This window comes from Erythrolamprus reginae, chromosome 3 (assembly GCF_031021105.1).
Source record: "Erythrolamprus reginae isolate rEryReg1 chromosome 3, rEryReg1.hap1, whole genome shotgun sequence".
Taxonomy (NCBI): Eukaryota; Metazoa; Chordata; class Lepidosauria; order Squamata; family Dipsadidae; genus Erythrolamprus; species Erythrolamprus reginae.
The window spans coordinates 132,746,850-132,764,365 of record NC_091952.1 but is presented as its reverse complement, the minus strand read 5'-3'; the positions used below and the strand labels follow the sequence as shown (position 1 = coordinate 132,764,365).

General features: G+C 38.1%; 1 protein-coding gene across 1 annotated transcript in view; it reads left to right on the top strand.

The window, feature by feature from the left end:
- The window catches only part of PAPPA2 (pappalysin 2), a 178,167-nt gene that overhangs the window by 45,181 nt on the left and 115,470 nt on the right, over nucleotides 1-17,516 (top strand). The window contains exons 4-5 of the mRNA XM_070746692.1: nucleotides 9,508-9,801; nucleotides 12,786-12,978. Of these exons, the coding sequence (XP_070602793.1) occupies nucleotides 9,508-9,801; nucleotides 12,786-12,978 (487 nt within the window). The remainder of the gene's footprint in view (nucleotides 1-9,507; nucleotides 9,802-12,785; nucleotides 12,979-17,516) is intronic.

Here is a 17,516-nt window from a genome sequence, read left to right as displayed (position 1 = left end):
TTAGGCTAGCAGTGAGGTGTAGTCATTTCAGACTGAGGGTTATATTATTGGGAATGTGGGTGGCAGAAATTGACATGGTTAAGGCAAAAATTGTTTTGGATTTAATATTAAATAAACATGAGAACATTCTGCAAGTATTTAATAAATGTTTCCTTTGTTATTTTAAAATGAAACTGCCATTTAAATGTTGGGAAGGTAAAACCATGTTTATCATGTTCCACAGTTATAGATATTTATTCTTAAAAAGTCATTTTTTCCTTTTCTCCCACCACCTTCCATTGTCTGCTACTTCCATGTATAAATATGGGAAGTCTTGATGGCAAAACTCAAGATCAGCCTCATACATACTCTTTTCCCTCAAAATAAGACATCCCCTGATAATAAGCCCAATTGGGCTTTTGAGTACATGGCAATAAGACCAAGCTCTTATTTCAGGGTTCAAAAAGAAATAAGTCATTTTCGAGAAACATGGTATTAATGAACATGGAGCACAGTTAGTCAGGAGTTTCATAGGATCTTTGTACAACTGACTATTTAAATGAGGTTTTCTTACCAGACTTTTAAAATAAATGTACATATGCATTCTACAGCTGTTTGGGATTATTTTTAAGCAAATCTCTTCTCCACAAGATATTAATAATACAAAGATAGGACATTCGCTTTCCTTTTACTTCCTTGGCTCCTTTTGACAACGAACTACATCTCCATGACATGTTCATGTACATATGAAAAAGACATTTTCTAGACTTTTTGTTAATTTAAAAGGAAATATTATGAAATATATATCTTGATTATTATTGGGCACTATAAATATATCTTTTGCTGCAAAGTGAACTTGAGAAAAATAGCCATCTATCCATTTTATTCAAAAGCTTGTATATATAGTTTACTCCTTATGTAAGATTGGCTGTGAGAGTGTCTGCTGCACTATTTTGGTCAAATTTAAAACTTTTTAAAAATATTTCATTTATGATCATGGATATAAACCAAAAGGAAACATATGCACCAAGGAGAAATCAGAAACAATAATATACATGTATACGAACTTCAATTTATAAAGTTAGTGACCCTTCTGGCCAAAATTTATGAAATGTACTATGCTGGAAAAAAATTAGCTCCTTTAAGTTGATTTTGTCATGTTAATTGGATAAAGAAGTCACATAAAAGTGTTAGGCCAACCTGGTTATTCTATTACAGAGGAGGTGATATATACCAAATGAAGTATTTTCTGGATTTATATGGCTGCCCATTTCACGCAAATGACTCAAGGTGGCTGCAATGTTAAAAACAATAAAAACATGTACAGAAATATAAAATCCACAGAAACCAGTTAAAAGATCCCAGAGCCAAACTCCAAGATTCAGCATAGCCAGACAAGAGGCTCCATTCAAGACTTGGATCCCAGGGTGACATACAGAGTCCTATCTTCAGGCCTTACAAAAGGACAACAGAGATGCGTCCCATCTGATCTTTGGAGGGATGACATTCCAGACGGTGGGTGCTATGATAGAAAAGGCTCTGCCAGCTTGTCACTCTTTAGCGACGGCACCCAGAGCATCCATGAGATGGGTTGAAACAAACCGAAGAGATAGTTCTGCAAGTAACCCATATATTCTTACAGAAGTTATAGTCTCTTCTGGTGAGATGTGCAGCTATATAAATTTGACAGATAGATGGTCAGACAAACATGACCCTTGTTCTCTTTGAGTGGCAATAAAGTAATATACAGATCATTGTTTTGATTGTCCTAGAAGTACATAGACAAATTGAATCTCTGAATATGGTATCTTCATGTATCTTCTTTTTGGAAGACTGCCAATTGCAGCACAGTGAAAAGTGCGAATTACATCATCTTAATCCTATGCTATTTTGGAATACTGAGAAGATCTAAGTACCCAGCTGGCCTTTTGTTATAGATTTGTATGCCTACATGGATTGATTTTATTATTCTTCCTGATGAGACTGACAATCTATACTTAGGTTCTTCAGTGTGACCTCTAGTTCAGCATGATTGTTAGTCATTGTCCTTATAGTAGATAAAGAGAAACCATAGTGGTGCAATTTCTTTCCTAATGTGTGCTTCCAAAATGAGTTACTTATCAACCAAATTAAGAATGACATTTTAATTTTATAAAAGATAAAAAATTCTTATTCATTGTTGTATCAAACACTGTTCAAGTCCCAAACACTGTTTAAGACACATTTTAATATGGAGAACTGGATTGGGGAGAATCTTGTAATCCACTGAACACTTTGTGGCATGCAAGTTAAAGTCCATTGCATCTTAGAGGATAGTACCAAGTTACTTGAAGCATTTAATTTGTTCCATGGACAAATGAAGTCTATTTTAACATGCTGGTTTCATAGCAGAAGCAAGTGTTTATTTTTAGAATATTTAATTGATAGCAAATGTTCTTTCCAGCAGTCAAAGAAAGGGTTTAAGAATCTTCTTCAACCTGTTAAGAGTTAGAGATTAAATAAACAAAATTGCTTCTTTATATTGAGAGATGCATAGAAGCCAGTTTCAGTGGGTGATAATTTGGCTTATCAAAATTTTAAACAAGGAAGTGATGCCATTTAACTCATTTGTCTGAATTTGAATTTCTTCTTTAAATAAGTTTTGGGTTTGCATCAGAATTTCCAACAAGAATTTTCATATAATAAGTCAAAAGTAGTGGTCAGTTGTGGAGCCCGCTTGTTCTTTGCCAGAATAATTTCAAAATATTAAATCAAAAATACATTTAAGATTAACAAAACACCACATCCAGGGCAGTAATTGATTTGTTGCCATGTTTTTCACTCAAATGTTAATAGAACAATTCAAATGAAATTCACTTCCATTTTGTTAACAGTTAAGCACAATCTTGGCAGTACCCCAGCCATTGAAATTTGGGTTTAATAATGTGTACAAACAAAGATGCCAAGAATGACCTAGATGGTTTTTGATTTCTTTAGAAGTGATTAAATCTATTCTTGATGCTCTAATTGATTGCACTTTCTTGGCTAATAATACAATATCAGAAGCTCAGAGAGCCAATTGGATGGTAATTCACCAACAATATCAAGATCTAGAGTTAGTCCCAAAGAGCTGAAGAAGTTTTTGGGACGAGAAGCAAAATGTCTTCAAAGAAAAACCAGAAAGTCTAGGCGCCTCTTGAAAAAGCACTACTGGGACAACCATGACCTGAATGACTGAGAATCTCCTTAGACATTTAAATCCAGAATCCGGTTCTGTTCTTTAGCAAATGATTTGTGAAATTGATTTCCTCACCCAACCACATAAATGTGACTATCTAGATCTGAGGGCTTCTGCTGTATAATTGAGAAGTGATCTGGCAACTACTTGCAAGACCACTTCTCAATTATACAACCAAAGTTTGACCCAGATGTAGAGACTGCAGTTTTCTTTTAAAAAACTTCCTCAATTATCTTGGATACTGTGAATAATACTGTATTAGTTTAGTATCTTTCAACTAAATTTTAATAAAAACTCTTTTTTGCGTTTAAAAAATCCTCATCAAGACTATTTTCTACTGCGGCTTGACTTCCTGGCTCCAATCCTCCCCCGCAGGGAGGCAGAACAGACTAGGTGGTTCCGTCCCAGATGCCTGATGGACCCAGAGGGCTTTCAGAGGGCGCTTGGGGTTTTATCAGGTTCACTCATCCACAGCTCGGCAGAGTCTCTTGCCATGGCCTGGAATAGGGCTGCAATGGAGGCTCTTGACCGAATTGCTCCGTTGCGACCTGTCTGTGGCACTAGACCCCGGAGAGCTCCTTGGTTTACCAAGGAGCTCCAGCAGTTGAAACGCCAGAAGAGACGTCTAGAGAAGCGATGGAGGAAGAGTAAGTCCGAATCTGATCGAACACTTGTAAGAGCTCATATTAAGACTTACAAAGTGGCGCTCAAGGCGGCAAGATGCATGTATCATGCCGCCTTGATTGCATCAGCGGAATCTTGCCCGACTGCTCTGTTTAGGGTGACCCACTCCCTTTTAACCAGGGGGGAGTTGGGAAGCCCTTGCAGAGCAGTGCCGAGGATTTTAACACATTTTTCGCTGATAAAGTCACTCAGATCCGGGCGGACCTCGACTCCGATTGGATAACAGAGTTGACTGACAATGAGTCAGTCGAGGTGACTGGGGCCCATACTTTTCCATCTGTCTGGGAAGAGTTTGATCTGGTGACGCCTGATGAAGTGGACAAGGCCATTGAAGCTGTGAGTTCCGCCACCTGTTTACTGGATCCGTGTCCCTCCTGGCTGGTTTCAGCCAGCAGGGAGGTGACACAGAGCTGGGTCCAGGAGATTGTCAATGCTTCTCTGGGGAGGGGGTCCTTCCCGGCTCCCTACAAGGAGGCACTTGTGCACCCCCTCCTCAAGAACCCTTCCCTGAACCCAGCCATTCTCAACAACTATCGTCCAGTCTCCAACCTTCCCTTTACGGGGAAGGTTGTTGAGAAGGTGGTGGCGCTCCAGCTGTCCTTGGAAGAAGCTGATTATCTAGGCCCTCAACAGTTGGGTTTCAGGCCTGGCTACAGTATGGAAACGTCTTTGGTCGTGTTGATGGATGATCTCTGGTGGGCCCGGGACAGGGGTTTATCCGCTGTCCTGGTACTTCTTGACCTCTCAGCAGCTTTCAATACCATCAACCATGATATCCTTCTGTGCCGGCTGGAGGGGTTAGGGGTGGGAGGCACTGTCCTTCAGTGTTTCTCCTCCTACCTCTCCAGTCAGTTGCAATCGGTGTTAGTGGGGGGTCAGAGGTCGATCTCTAGGTTTCTCCCTTGTGGGTTGCCTCAGGGATCGGTCCTCTCCCCCCTACTATTTAATAGCTACATGAAACCGCTGGGTGAGATCATCCAGGGGCATGGGGTGAGGTATCATCAGTACGCTGATGATACCCAGCTGTACATCTCTACCCCATGTCCAGTCAGCGAAGCAGTGGAAGTGATGTGCCGGTGCCTGGAGGCTGTTAGGGTCTGGATGGGTGTCAACAGACTCAAACTCAACCCTGATAAGACGGAGTGGTTGTGGGCTTTGCCCCCCAAGGACAATTTCATCTGTCCGTCCATTACCCTGGGGGGGGGGAATTACTGACCCCCTCAGAGAGGGTCCGCAACTTGGGCATCCTCCTCGATCCACAGCTAACATTAGAGAACCATCTTTCGGCTGTGGTGAGGGGGGCGTTTGCCCACATTCGCCTGGTGCACCAGTTGCGGCCCTACCTGGACCGGGAGTCACTGCTCACAGTCACTCATGCCCTCATCACCTTGAGGTTTGACTACTGTAATGCTCTCTACATGGGGCTACCTTTGAAGAGTGTTCGGAAACTTCAGATCGTGCAGAATGCAGCTGCAAGAGCAATCATGGGCCTTCCCAGATATGCCCATGTCACACCAACACTCCGCAGTCTGCATTGGTTGCCGATCAGTTTCCAGTCACAATTCAAATTGTTGGTTATGACCTATAAAGCCCTTCATGGCATCGGACCAGAATATCTTTGTGACCGTCTTCTGCCGTACGAATCCCAGCGACCGATTAGGTCCCACAGAGTTGGCCTTCTCCAGGTCCCATTGATGAAACAATGTTGTCTGGTGGGACCCAGGGGAAGAGCCTTCTCTGTAGTGGCCTCGACCCTCTGGAATCAACTCCCCCTGGAGATTAAGATTGCCTCCATCCTCCTTGCCTTTCGTAAACTTTTAAAAACCCACCTCTGTCATCAGGCATGGGGAAATTGATTCCTCTGGGTTGTTTCCGTTTTATGTATGTTTGTATGAAATGTATGATTGTTTTTTATATTAGGGGTTTTAAATTGTTTTAATTATTGGATATGTACTGTTTTTGTTGTTGTGAGCTGCCGTGAGTCTTCGGAGAGGGGCGGCATGCAAATCTAATAAATAATAATAATAATAATAATAATAATAATAATAATAATAATAACAACTACTTTTCTTTATCAATTTTCAACACTTGATTTAGAACTGATCACTAGTGCATATTGTACATGGTAGAACTATTCAATATTATCAAGCAGAAAACTGCCCTGTCTAGGTATGATATAAAATCAAATCTGAAGGTGGATTGATGTTGGGCGGATGGTCTCATCTGAGAAGAAGGAATTCTGGTTTCAGGATTGGCACAAGTGGTTGCTTCATTGAAAAGTTTAAGTGTTGATGGCGCATAGAATAAATGTTCCACATACAGTGATTAGATAATATTAGCTAATAAGACATAGAGATAAGATAAGACACTTCTGAGTACATTAAAATATAATTTGTGGTGATCTGGGCCTGAACTGAAACATTGTTACTGCCTCCTAGTGGGGTATAAAATTTATATGGTTTTTATTTTTTATTTTTTTTGTACTGTACTCTGCCCAGAGATATTCTGTCAGTGAGATGGGAAGTGTACCTACTATGCTGTATGATGTGTTGCAAACAGAATTATTAGTTCTATGGATAAATAGAAACAGTTATTCCAGACCAAAGTTTTTTGAGAGGAATAACTGCAGCAGGGATGGGAGGGAGCCAAGGATGAGTGATTTCCTTCACAACAGCATGTGTAGATGAGCAACAGCAATTGAGAAGAGCAGTAGAAAGAGATAAGAGGAAGCTCTGGGAAGATTTGTGGGGGCTGATGCAACAGAGTGATATCCTGGATAAGGAGCTGTTCCTTATTGGTGCAACCATCATAGTAAAAAACAGAAGAGAGCAGTATGGCACCACCACTGGTTGTGGAGAGGCAGGGAATATAGGTGACAGGTCAGCCAGCATATTATACTATATCGAAAAATCAGTGATGATGGCTGAAGGAAAGGATGCAAAAAAATGGAAGTCTGGAAAAATCAAATAATTAGTCATTTCATACACTATTTTTTTTAAAAAATACTTGGATTTTCATTCTATATTCATTTATATAGTACATAATTTTATTGATCACTCTCATCTCATCCCAGAACAATTCTTCAATATTAGAAATACTGCATGGAGTCTGGTAATCTTAGAGAGGTCTATTGGCCTGTAAAAATATACATCTGGTTCTCACCTTCTTGCCCAATAAAATAATAAAAACATTGGCTCTTATCCAAGAACTCTAGCTGTACTTTCTAGCGACACATCATGCTTTATTGTTTCATCTTAAGCCCCTAGTCCACGTGGAGCTTTTAACTTCTGCACGATCTATTGATCAGTGTGTGCGGTCTTGCAGAAAATTTAAGCAGCTTCAGTTTCTCCCAACATATGCTTCACGACTGCCCATTCCCATTAGTATAATGCTTCCTTATCAGACAACTCAGCTTAAGAAAATTTGAGACTTTAGGGTCACAATGTCAGATCTTGTGATAATCAGCATTGACCTTTCAGCTTTCTTGGTCAGTTCCAAGTTGTCAGAAGCATCAAAGCCTTCTATGGGGCTTGAATACTTGAAGCCTGCTGAGCATTTTATGAAGGACTAAGTTCCTGTGTGGTAAATTCTCTGTTCCTAAACAGTTGCCAGAACACTGGCCTTTGGAAAAGGAGGATTAATACTTACTCAGGTTGTGATCTCATTATTTTGTGAACTCATTTCACAGTACTTACCTTTCATGTTTGATGTGAAAGTCTTGCCCTTTGTAAGAATATTACCAACTTGCTAATGGCTTAAAAGATTCGTGAAAGCTGATTCATATCAAGCCCATATATAAAGAGCAACAGTGCATGGAAGAGGCCACAACAGATACAAGAGAGGGAAAGGAGTGATTTATGTTCAAGCATCAAAGGCTTTTTTCATAGACTTTCATTGGGATAATCATTCGGGTTTCATCAGCTAACCAAAACTTTCATAAGAAAGTAGAAGATTCTCAAATTAACTTTTTTTTAATTTTCCCATTTTGAAAGCAAGTTAATGACCATAAAGAAAGAGGGAACAAAGTCCAAAGTTGTCATGATAAATTTTACAGGGCCTCACTCTCGTATTTTTTTCATTTGGACATAAAGATGGGAATAGTCAGTTTTAAAGTAATTTGTGACCTCAGTAAACATAGTCGCTGTTCTTTCTCCTGTATTTCAATATTCTAATATCATAAATAATATGCTGTTTTATTATAAACTCACTTTTTGAGAGAAAGAGAAAGGGAGAAAAATAATAGTAACAAAAATTAATCAATCCAATCAAAAGTCACCTATCTTGTAAAACAGTCAGTTAAGATTTAAAGTGTACCTCTTCTTGTTATCTGGGACAAGACACACTATTTTGTTCTTTCTCTCTGATAGTTGTGTTAGTTTCTTCTGTTGTGCTCCTAATATACTTTGGATATCCCCAATAAGAAAATAGTCCAAAGTTGTAGTTTATTCTGGGATGTACCTGTATATTCACTGACTGGGAAAGATTGCAACTTAGATTCATCTTTGTCTAAGGTTCTGGTTGTAAATTGGAGAATCTTACTTATAAATTGATGAGGGAATGTTTTCAGAAAGAGGAGTCTTCTCAAATAGCTAACTTATACTTGAAAGATGTTAGCACATGTCTGAATTCTTAGATTTATTAAAGATTTTTTTCCCCACTCTTCAAAGATCTTTAATGTTTCAAATTTTGTATTTTGTGTAATTTTGTAAATTGTAATCCTAAAGGAAAGGTTGTTGGTTTGTTTTTGTTTTTTGCCAGGACTTTAGTGTCTAATTTAAACCATAAGATCTCTTATCTCTTTTTGACTTGTAGTAATCAAAACAATTCTGATTATCAGGAAAATATATTTATTTTGCATAGTTGATTCAAAAACATTGTATACAAATTTCAGTATTACAAATTTGTCTGCATAATTAATTTGTTTATAACTTTTTAGTTCTAAATCTTGTTTAGTTTTTTGCCATTTATTTCAAAATCTTTAAGTTCTTAAAATTATAATTATTTTTTATTTTGTCCAGGAATATAATTACATTCACCAGGTGCCTCTTCAGACTTCCCATTCCAAAGAGCACCAATGCCTTAAGAAATTTAAAAAAGCAATTTCCAAAAGTGATTACAAGTAAGGTTAGGAAATCTAATGTCTTTTAAAAGATAGCACTGCAGTTGTGAGCTGGATTATTCATCCGTTTGTCTGTTGCCACTCACACTATCTTGTAGTCTACTTGCAAAGAACAGCCATTTGAGATACATGTGAGTGATCTCCAGTCCTCTCCTTGTCTTGAGAGGTTCTGAAGAAGGTTCCGAAAGGGTATAAAGAACCGGTCTCTGCTGCAGTGGTCATCTCCGCTCTCCATGGTGGCATGTTAGTCATCTTGTGCTCATTTTGGATGGCCCTTACTTCAAAATTCCCACATTTATCTACTTAGAATGCAAATATGTTGTATGGGAAAAAAAATTAAAAACACCAATAAATATATAAAAAAGAAAAGAATGCAAATGCATGGACAAGTGAACCATAAAGAGCTATTTATTACTTTCCGTGATGTTTGAGCACAGGTATATATTAATTTATCTCAGAATTCAAGATTGTTTACCCATTTACCCATTTAGTTCATTTCCAATTTCAGGTGGTGTAGTTCTAAATCCAGGTTACTACGGGATGCCAGGTCATACAAATACTATGATCCATGAAATAGGACACGTTTTGGGACTCTATCATGTCTTTAAGGGTGTGGATGAAAAGGACTCCTGTGATGATCCATGCAGGGAGACAACACCATCCATGGAAACTGGAGATCTCTGTGCCGACACTGCACCTACACTCAAAAGCAAAGTCTGTCAGGATCCAGATCCCATCAATGACTCCTGTGGCCATACTTCTTTCTCTGGAACTCCCTTCAGCAATTATATGAGCTACACAGGTAAGGGGGAAAACAATTTTCCTTCATCAGGTTCAGAGGTGGGTATCAACTGGCATGTACAATCAACTGGCACGTACAATCCAGAGATGCTGAGACGTGATAGCTAATTTCTAGCTGACCTGCTTTCTCTAAGAAGTATTGGGGATAAATTTGGTCTAATGGTTAAGGTACCAGGTTGGAAACTAGGAGACTGTGAGTTCTAGTCCCACTTTAGGCATGAAAGCTGGTTTGGTAACTTGGGGCCAGTCACTTTCTCTCAGCCCAATCTACCTCTCATGATTTATTGTGCAGAAAATAGGAGACAGAAGGAGTGTTAAGCATGTCCACCATGTGGAGTTGCCATATTTTTGGAGTATAAGACACGCCTTAGTTTTGAGGGAGGAAAATAGGGGTTGGGGGAGGAAATCTACCTACCAGGTATTCATCTGGCTAGTATCTTTAGTCTGTTCAGCTTGAGCACATTATATATATATACATACATACATACATACATGCATACATACATACATACATACATATATAAAAATAATAAACAAACAAAACAGAACATACAGACACACACACACACACACACACACACACACATATATATATATATATAAACACAAAATGAATTTGAGCACAGTATTTTATCCCCCGGTTAGGGCTGAAAAAGTCTTTTTCAGAGGGAGTAGGAATGAAAACAAACTGGCAAAGGCTTAGGGCAGGAAAAAATGCTTTGGAGGATATAGGAATAAAAATGCTGCAAGCCAGGAAGATTGTTAGCACCATGTTACAGCTGAAAAAGCCTTTTTGGAGTGAGTAGGAATGAAAAGAAGCGTGCAAAGACTTAGGGGCAGGAAAAAAAACCTTCTTAAGAGTGGATTGGAAGGGGGAAGATCGTTTGCACCTAGTTAGGGCTGGGCGGAACAAAGCTCTGAAAATGCTACATTTGAGTATAAGAGACACCCAAATTTTCAGCCTCTTTTAGGGAGGAAAAAGGTGTGTCTTATACTCTGAAAAATACGGTACTTAAAAAATAATAAAGGCACAATGAAAGTAAAATAAAACAAGTATGAGCACTTGTCTTTAAAATATTAGGTATTTTAGTTTTAGTTGTAATGAATGGAACTGGTTGGAAAATAAAGTGGAACTCCTAGGCCTCACACCTCCTCCATTTACTACGCAGAACAACAATGAATGGAGGACCTACTGATGGCAACAGCGAAGCACTTGTTCACTTGTGTGGTAGAACTGAATAATCCTATACATTCTGTTGGGAGATTTGCCTGCTTGAAATATTTCTGAGTTCCGTGGGTGGGGGTGGGGATAGAATCCTACATTAGTAATATGCATGAAAAAGATTTAATTTCCATTGCAAAAATGTACCATCTTTGCAGTTGTTGACTTGTGCAAGTATAGACTGCCAAGGATTCAAAGAACTAGAACAGAGGTCTCCAACCTTGACAACTTTAAGGCTTGTGGACTTTAACTCCCAGAATTCCTCAGCCAGCAAAGCCAGCAAAGATGACCAGTGGGTTCTGTGCTTCTTGGCTCTCTCTTCTGTATTAGCAAAATAGGAAAAAGCCTCTTGTTGGTGACATCCCAAATTTGGTAAAACTTTTCTCAGCATTATATAGAAGATTAAAGATATAAAGTAACAGTGCTCTGTGATGTCAAGCTGGTCAGATGACTGCAAAAATGTCTTCAATGGTGCTGATGCAATGGCCTTGAACAGAGATGACCAACACCTAGAGTCAGCAACAACTAGCTGAGTAAAATCTGCAGGGACTCCTTTATATGACATTGAGTTCTGAAAGGGGTTGGAATATTGTCACTATGTGTATTGTTAGCATATGTTGCAAGAGACTATATTTTGTCGTATCCAGTATCAATATTCTATATCTCATTATTATTTTTCTGCTTGGACACTCAATTATATTACATTAGAGATAATTACCCCTCTTTCATTTCCTTCAGTTTGGGGGAATTTTGGCAAGGCAGCCTGTTTCAGACTGGGGTCAATTGGCAGTGTTTGAGTACTGTATTTCTTCTGTTCAGAACTTTAGAGATCACTCATTATTTCTGAAAATGCATGCATTATTTATACTTTACATTTTCTTCCTCCCAAGGCCTCACTGTTGTCTATTGTGTTCAGTAGCAAGGAAGACAACACTATTGATCAATCACCAGAGGATATATGATTAAATACTACAGATGGAGTGCCATCTTTTGGCAAATGGAAGAAATAACAGGAGCAGGCAGAATTTTAGAGGCATCTATGTTAGGAAGAATGTAAATACTCTCCCTAAGAAGGGCAGCATAGAAATCTAATAACTAGCTAGCTAGCTAACTAACTAAATAAAATGTGCGGGAGAATTTTGGAGATGATGAAAACATTTTAAAAAGTAAATGAGAGGTTTTTAAAAATGTATTTATTTTGTCAAGTATGTATAAGACAAGATGGCAGATATAAACAGATTATAAACATGATTATGAATACATGAAATGGATACAAATAAATGGGGACATTAGGACAGGGATGGTAGGCATGATAGTACATATGCACTCCTTTTACAGACCTTTTAGAAATGGGCGAGGTCAACAGTAGACAGTCTAAGGTTAAAGTTATGGGGGTTTGGGGATGAAGCCAGAGAATCAGGTGGTGCTTACCAGACATTGACAATTCTGTTACAGAAGTCAACAATTAAATTTGAGAGGGTGGATATTCAAATGGATGAAAGATTTTTAAAAAGTGTTCCAAGACCAAGAAGCAATGCCTATAATCACGATAACACAGCACTTTGGTCTAGTTTTAGGAAAAGGATCAAAATTGTAATAAATATGATTGAACTGGGCAAAAATATATTACAGGATCTTATTTTATTCCAGGTTTTCAAAATTTCTCTGGCCATGAAAGGGATCTACATAGATTTCTTGCCCTAACTCCTTATCTTAATCCAGTTTTCAAATTGTTTAGTAAGTTGATTTTTTTACTTCCACAGATGACAATTGCACAGACAGTTTTACTCCAAATCAAGTGGCAAGAATGCATTGCTATCTGGATCTGGTATACCAGCAATGGACTCAGAGCCGAAAACCCACTCCTGTCCCTTTGCCACCGATAGTGGTTGGTCAGAGCCAAGATATGCTGACCATACATTGGCTACCTCCCATTAGTGGAATGCTTTATGAAAGGTAAGTGGGTAGTGGTAAGTGAAAACCACACACACACATTCTCTCTCTCTCTCTCTCTCTCACACACACACACATGGAAGGAGGGAGGGGGAGTGAGAGAGAAGGAAAGAGAGAGAGGGAAGGCGGGAGGGAGAGAAACCTGCCCAAATTTTTCCAGCAGATTTAGTGTAACTGAGCCTGGCAAAATTTTCTTCTGCTTCTCCTTGGTTTACATACAGCAGCTTTTTCTCTTCTTTTTTTGGCTACAGCGGTTTCAGCCCACAGGCCCAACTTCAGATTTCAACCTTTAAGTGCTGCTCTGTCCTCACTCAGCTTTTCACTTGAAGGAAAAAAAATAAGATATTGGTTCTATCGCTATTGCTGTTGAGGATGCTTCAAAAAATACCCCCTCTTAGAAAATAATTTATTGATATGAGTTCAGTTATAAATTTCAGTACTTATGTCTCTCCCATCTTGTTTAAATTTAAACTGCCTGTCATCTCTTTTTGCGTAATTTATTACTTTAAGGATGCCTGCTATTATCCAGGGGGTTTGGATTGCAACTAAACTTGATGTGAAATGAGCTGAATTCCAAAACAATTGGAGAGCCCATCCTTGACTTAGACCCAAGAAGTCCAGTTTGGTTTTCTTTTTCTGAATAGATTCAAGAATTTTAACGGAGAGTCCTAATTGTTGGGTCAAATGTAATAATCTATTAATCTGATGTGGCATGCAACTACATTAGGACAATAATTGTGGAGGAAATGTATTTTTCCTGGAACTACATAAAATGTCTCTGTGTGGGTGCAAATCTTTACTACTCCAGATGCCAATCATTCTCCCCTGCTCTAGCGATGACAATAATTACATTTTAAAACAACAACAAAAGGCCTTGCTGCCCATTGCACAGTTAAACAAATCACTGTGGTTTGAAATTCAGTATGGTGAATTATATTTATCTGCGATAGTCCACATTCCAGAAGTTTCTGCAATGTTTTCTGAATTTACTTTTGAAAAGAGAATTCAGTTGTGAATTCCCTGCCATGTCCTCTTTCCTTTAATTATCTAGCCAATATTTTTTCCTCTGCCATTTCTCATGGCCTTTACAACAGGGATTATAGTGATAGGAAAAAGGAAATTTCAAATAAGAATGGAGGTGCTTCACCTTTTCTCTCAGGAAAAGTTCTTCTCCACCAACTAGAAGGGTCTGCTGAAGGTGATTCCAGTACTTCGAGATGTTGAGAAATCCTGTTGTACATTGTTAGGATTAATAACTGTGTTTTATTATGAACGAGAGCAAGTGAACAGTTCCTTATGAACTGTCCCAGAACATTTGACATAAAATGAAGCTGAAAATCTAAAATAGTGGTACTTATATGGTCCATGGAAATCCAGATGTTGCTGTCTCCACTGAGCCCTTTTGAGCCAATTTCTTTCTTCCTAATCCTTCTCGTAATATATTCCAACAGTCTCGTTATGTTTTACTATTATTTAGATTTAATGCTTTACTATTATTTTCATTACAGCATCTCTCTTTTGCTGCTGTGATTAGAATTGTAGGATTATTCACCTTTTTAAATAAATCCAAGTTATAAGTTATATTTAACTTTGCTTAAACTTAAATGCAAGCTGCTTCACATCTTTGGAGGTAATAGTAAATTGGATGTTTACTCAGATTGAAAATATTCCCCTTAAAATTTAGAAGGGACAATGTTTTAATGTTCACTGCTGTATTAGAGATGGAATTAGTGCCGTGCTATTGTTTTTCAAAAGTTACAGAATATAAACAGCAATCTCTGTTGGTGGTGGTGGGGGGAAATATACCTTAAAACCAATTTTTCCAGCCACTGTGTTCTTTTTAATGTATGTTTAATTCCTAGAATGCTTAGCTGACTTAACCTAAGGCCATGAGAATTGCACGTCAAGATATTTGGAGGGGACCAGGTTAAGAATCTTGGAGCAGGCAAGATTCTTGACCCAGCAATACCCCAGCAGACTGATTTTGTCAACATTGTTTTGACCGTGATTTGCAGTGTTCCTTCTATTGTCCCCTTTCATCACTGCGCGCACGTAGTTCTTTCAATGGGAAGTTGTTTACACGAACATGTGTACCTTGGGAAAGCTGCATTGGCCTTCTACTGAGGAATTTAAGGAGGCAAAGAAGGTGATGAAGATGATTTGGCAATTTCTCTCAGCTGTTTGCCAGTTGGCAAAACCTTTCTGGACTTTATATATGAGGGGAGTTAGGGAAGCAGACACTTATTTATACAGCTGTTATTCCAAACATGAATGGATTTTGATCTTTCTGCAGTAATAGACAGGAGACATAGACATAGAGCTACGCTGGAGATGTATACATAACTGCAAGTATGAATTCAGAATTTAGAAATAAGCAGGACAAACACTGCTTACTACTACCATCCTTCAGCCAGAAAACTGTCACTGAATTGAATGTGCCTGCACTTATTTGATTAGCTGCTTTTTGGTGCTTTTATTTGGGGATGCAGTTTAGATTCCCCCCCCCCCCAAAGGTAAATGTTTTGGCAATTGTTTGACATCTCAAATTCCTATATATATAAAAGTAGGAAGGTGAATGATTGGAGATCATCAGCAGGCCTTGGGATATGTGGTATATAAAGAACATTTATCTCCAGTAGATGAAAGCTTCATGTAAACAAGGTGCTGCATGAAGCAGCTTTTCATAGAATCATAGAACCACATGAGCATAGGGATGATGGTGATCCTGTAGAGATCATCTAATCCATCATTTGCTCAGTCTTGGATCTGGTAATGCATCTGTGTCAAATAATAATCTGGGTCCGTGAATGCTGGAGAGAGGCATGGCCAAATGCAGCAGTGACATGGAATTCCCCATGCTCCATAGGGAATCCCTATAGCAACACCACTTGGGGGACTGGTTTGTTCGGAACCAGATTGGAACCACCGTGAAGGGGTGGTGAAGAAAGGAGACACCGTTGGATTTCCTGGGAGGGATGGCAAACCCCACAGGGAGCTGACACCGAGCTCCTGACCAGCAGTGGCTGGGAAATGACTCATTGTCCCAGCCATGGCAGCCACAAATGGACAGATTGTTTACTGAAGTATGAAGTCACCTGGGAAGGAAGATATAAGATTATGTGCTGGAGGGGATAGAAAATAGAAAGCTGATGAGTTGTTAATTGCCGATAGAAGCCTAAAACGGACTGTTTGGAAAGACTTAAAGGGGAACAAAAAGACAGGACATTTGGAAAGTGGCTATCTAGCCAACTGGGAACCATAAAGAAATTTAAAAAGAAAGTGGAATCGAAATCCATGTCCATCTTTTGGGAACTCAACTGATTTTTACAAAATATAGAACTATGACTAATTTGTTATTGTACTAAAAGACATTTTGGATTTACTTAACTTCAATATCAAAAGATCACAGGGGTTTGGAGTTTGAACAACCTAAGTACTGTAATAAGTAGCATTTCTCTTAAAAGAAGACATCTGAAAAGGCTGCGAAACAACAATTGTTAGCAATCGGATTAGTTGCAAAAATGGTGAATTTTGATATCAAGGATATGGAAATAAGTGACTATGAAGAATTGATGGCAATTTTGAAAGAAACTTAGTTTTAGATGAACACCTTTTAAATGTTTGAGAGGATCTGAAAAGAAGCTTTTTGGGACTTGGAGTGGGCAAAGAAAAGGGAAAAGATCTAGAGGACAACAATGATGATAATGGGAATTAGAAAAAAATAATAATAAAGATGAAATTAATGAGCAAGGAGACAGGGAAGAAAAGAGCTGATGAATATACTTGAATTTACAGTGGCAGAAAAAAAGGCATTCTGGATGGACAAATTGGTGAGCCTGATGAAATTTATAAGATTACACTGGGTTTCACAGTGATAGAGGGAAAGAAGCTGGGGCTATAAAGGTAAAGGGAAGAAAAAAAGAAGTTAAGAAAAGGAGAAAGGAAAACTAAAGAAAATGGATGGTTGAAGATAGAGGAAACAGATTTCTCTCATCATCTCTTTCATTTTTTAATATTTTAATATAGTTATAATTATTACTAATAGTGAATAAGATTTAACTAAAATATTAAAATTGGAAGTATGGGGTTTAGATTGAATAAACAATGTGATCATTGAATCAAAAAAGGTTCTCATGATAGTGCTATACTTTTTATTAGGTTGATGTAAGACTGATTGATTCAAATGAATTATTATTAATAATAATTTAATAATTTATTAGATTTGTATGCCGCCCCTCTCCGAAGATGAAGAATTCTTAGAAGAAAGCATACATTCTAAAATTATTATTTCTGTATATAAGATATGTCTGATATATGATTAGAACACTTTGTAAACACGATAATACAATGAAAGGAATTTGAGGATTATTGATGTAATTGAAGTAAATATGATGTAAAAGTGAACAAGAACTAGAATTATTAGCTTGAGATTTTAAGATAAATTGAAACATATAATGTGGATTATCCATTGGGCATTTGAAATTGATTGTAATGGGAAAAAACAAACAAACAAAGATAAGTAAAGATACTGGGAAGAGAGG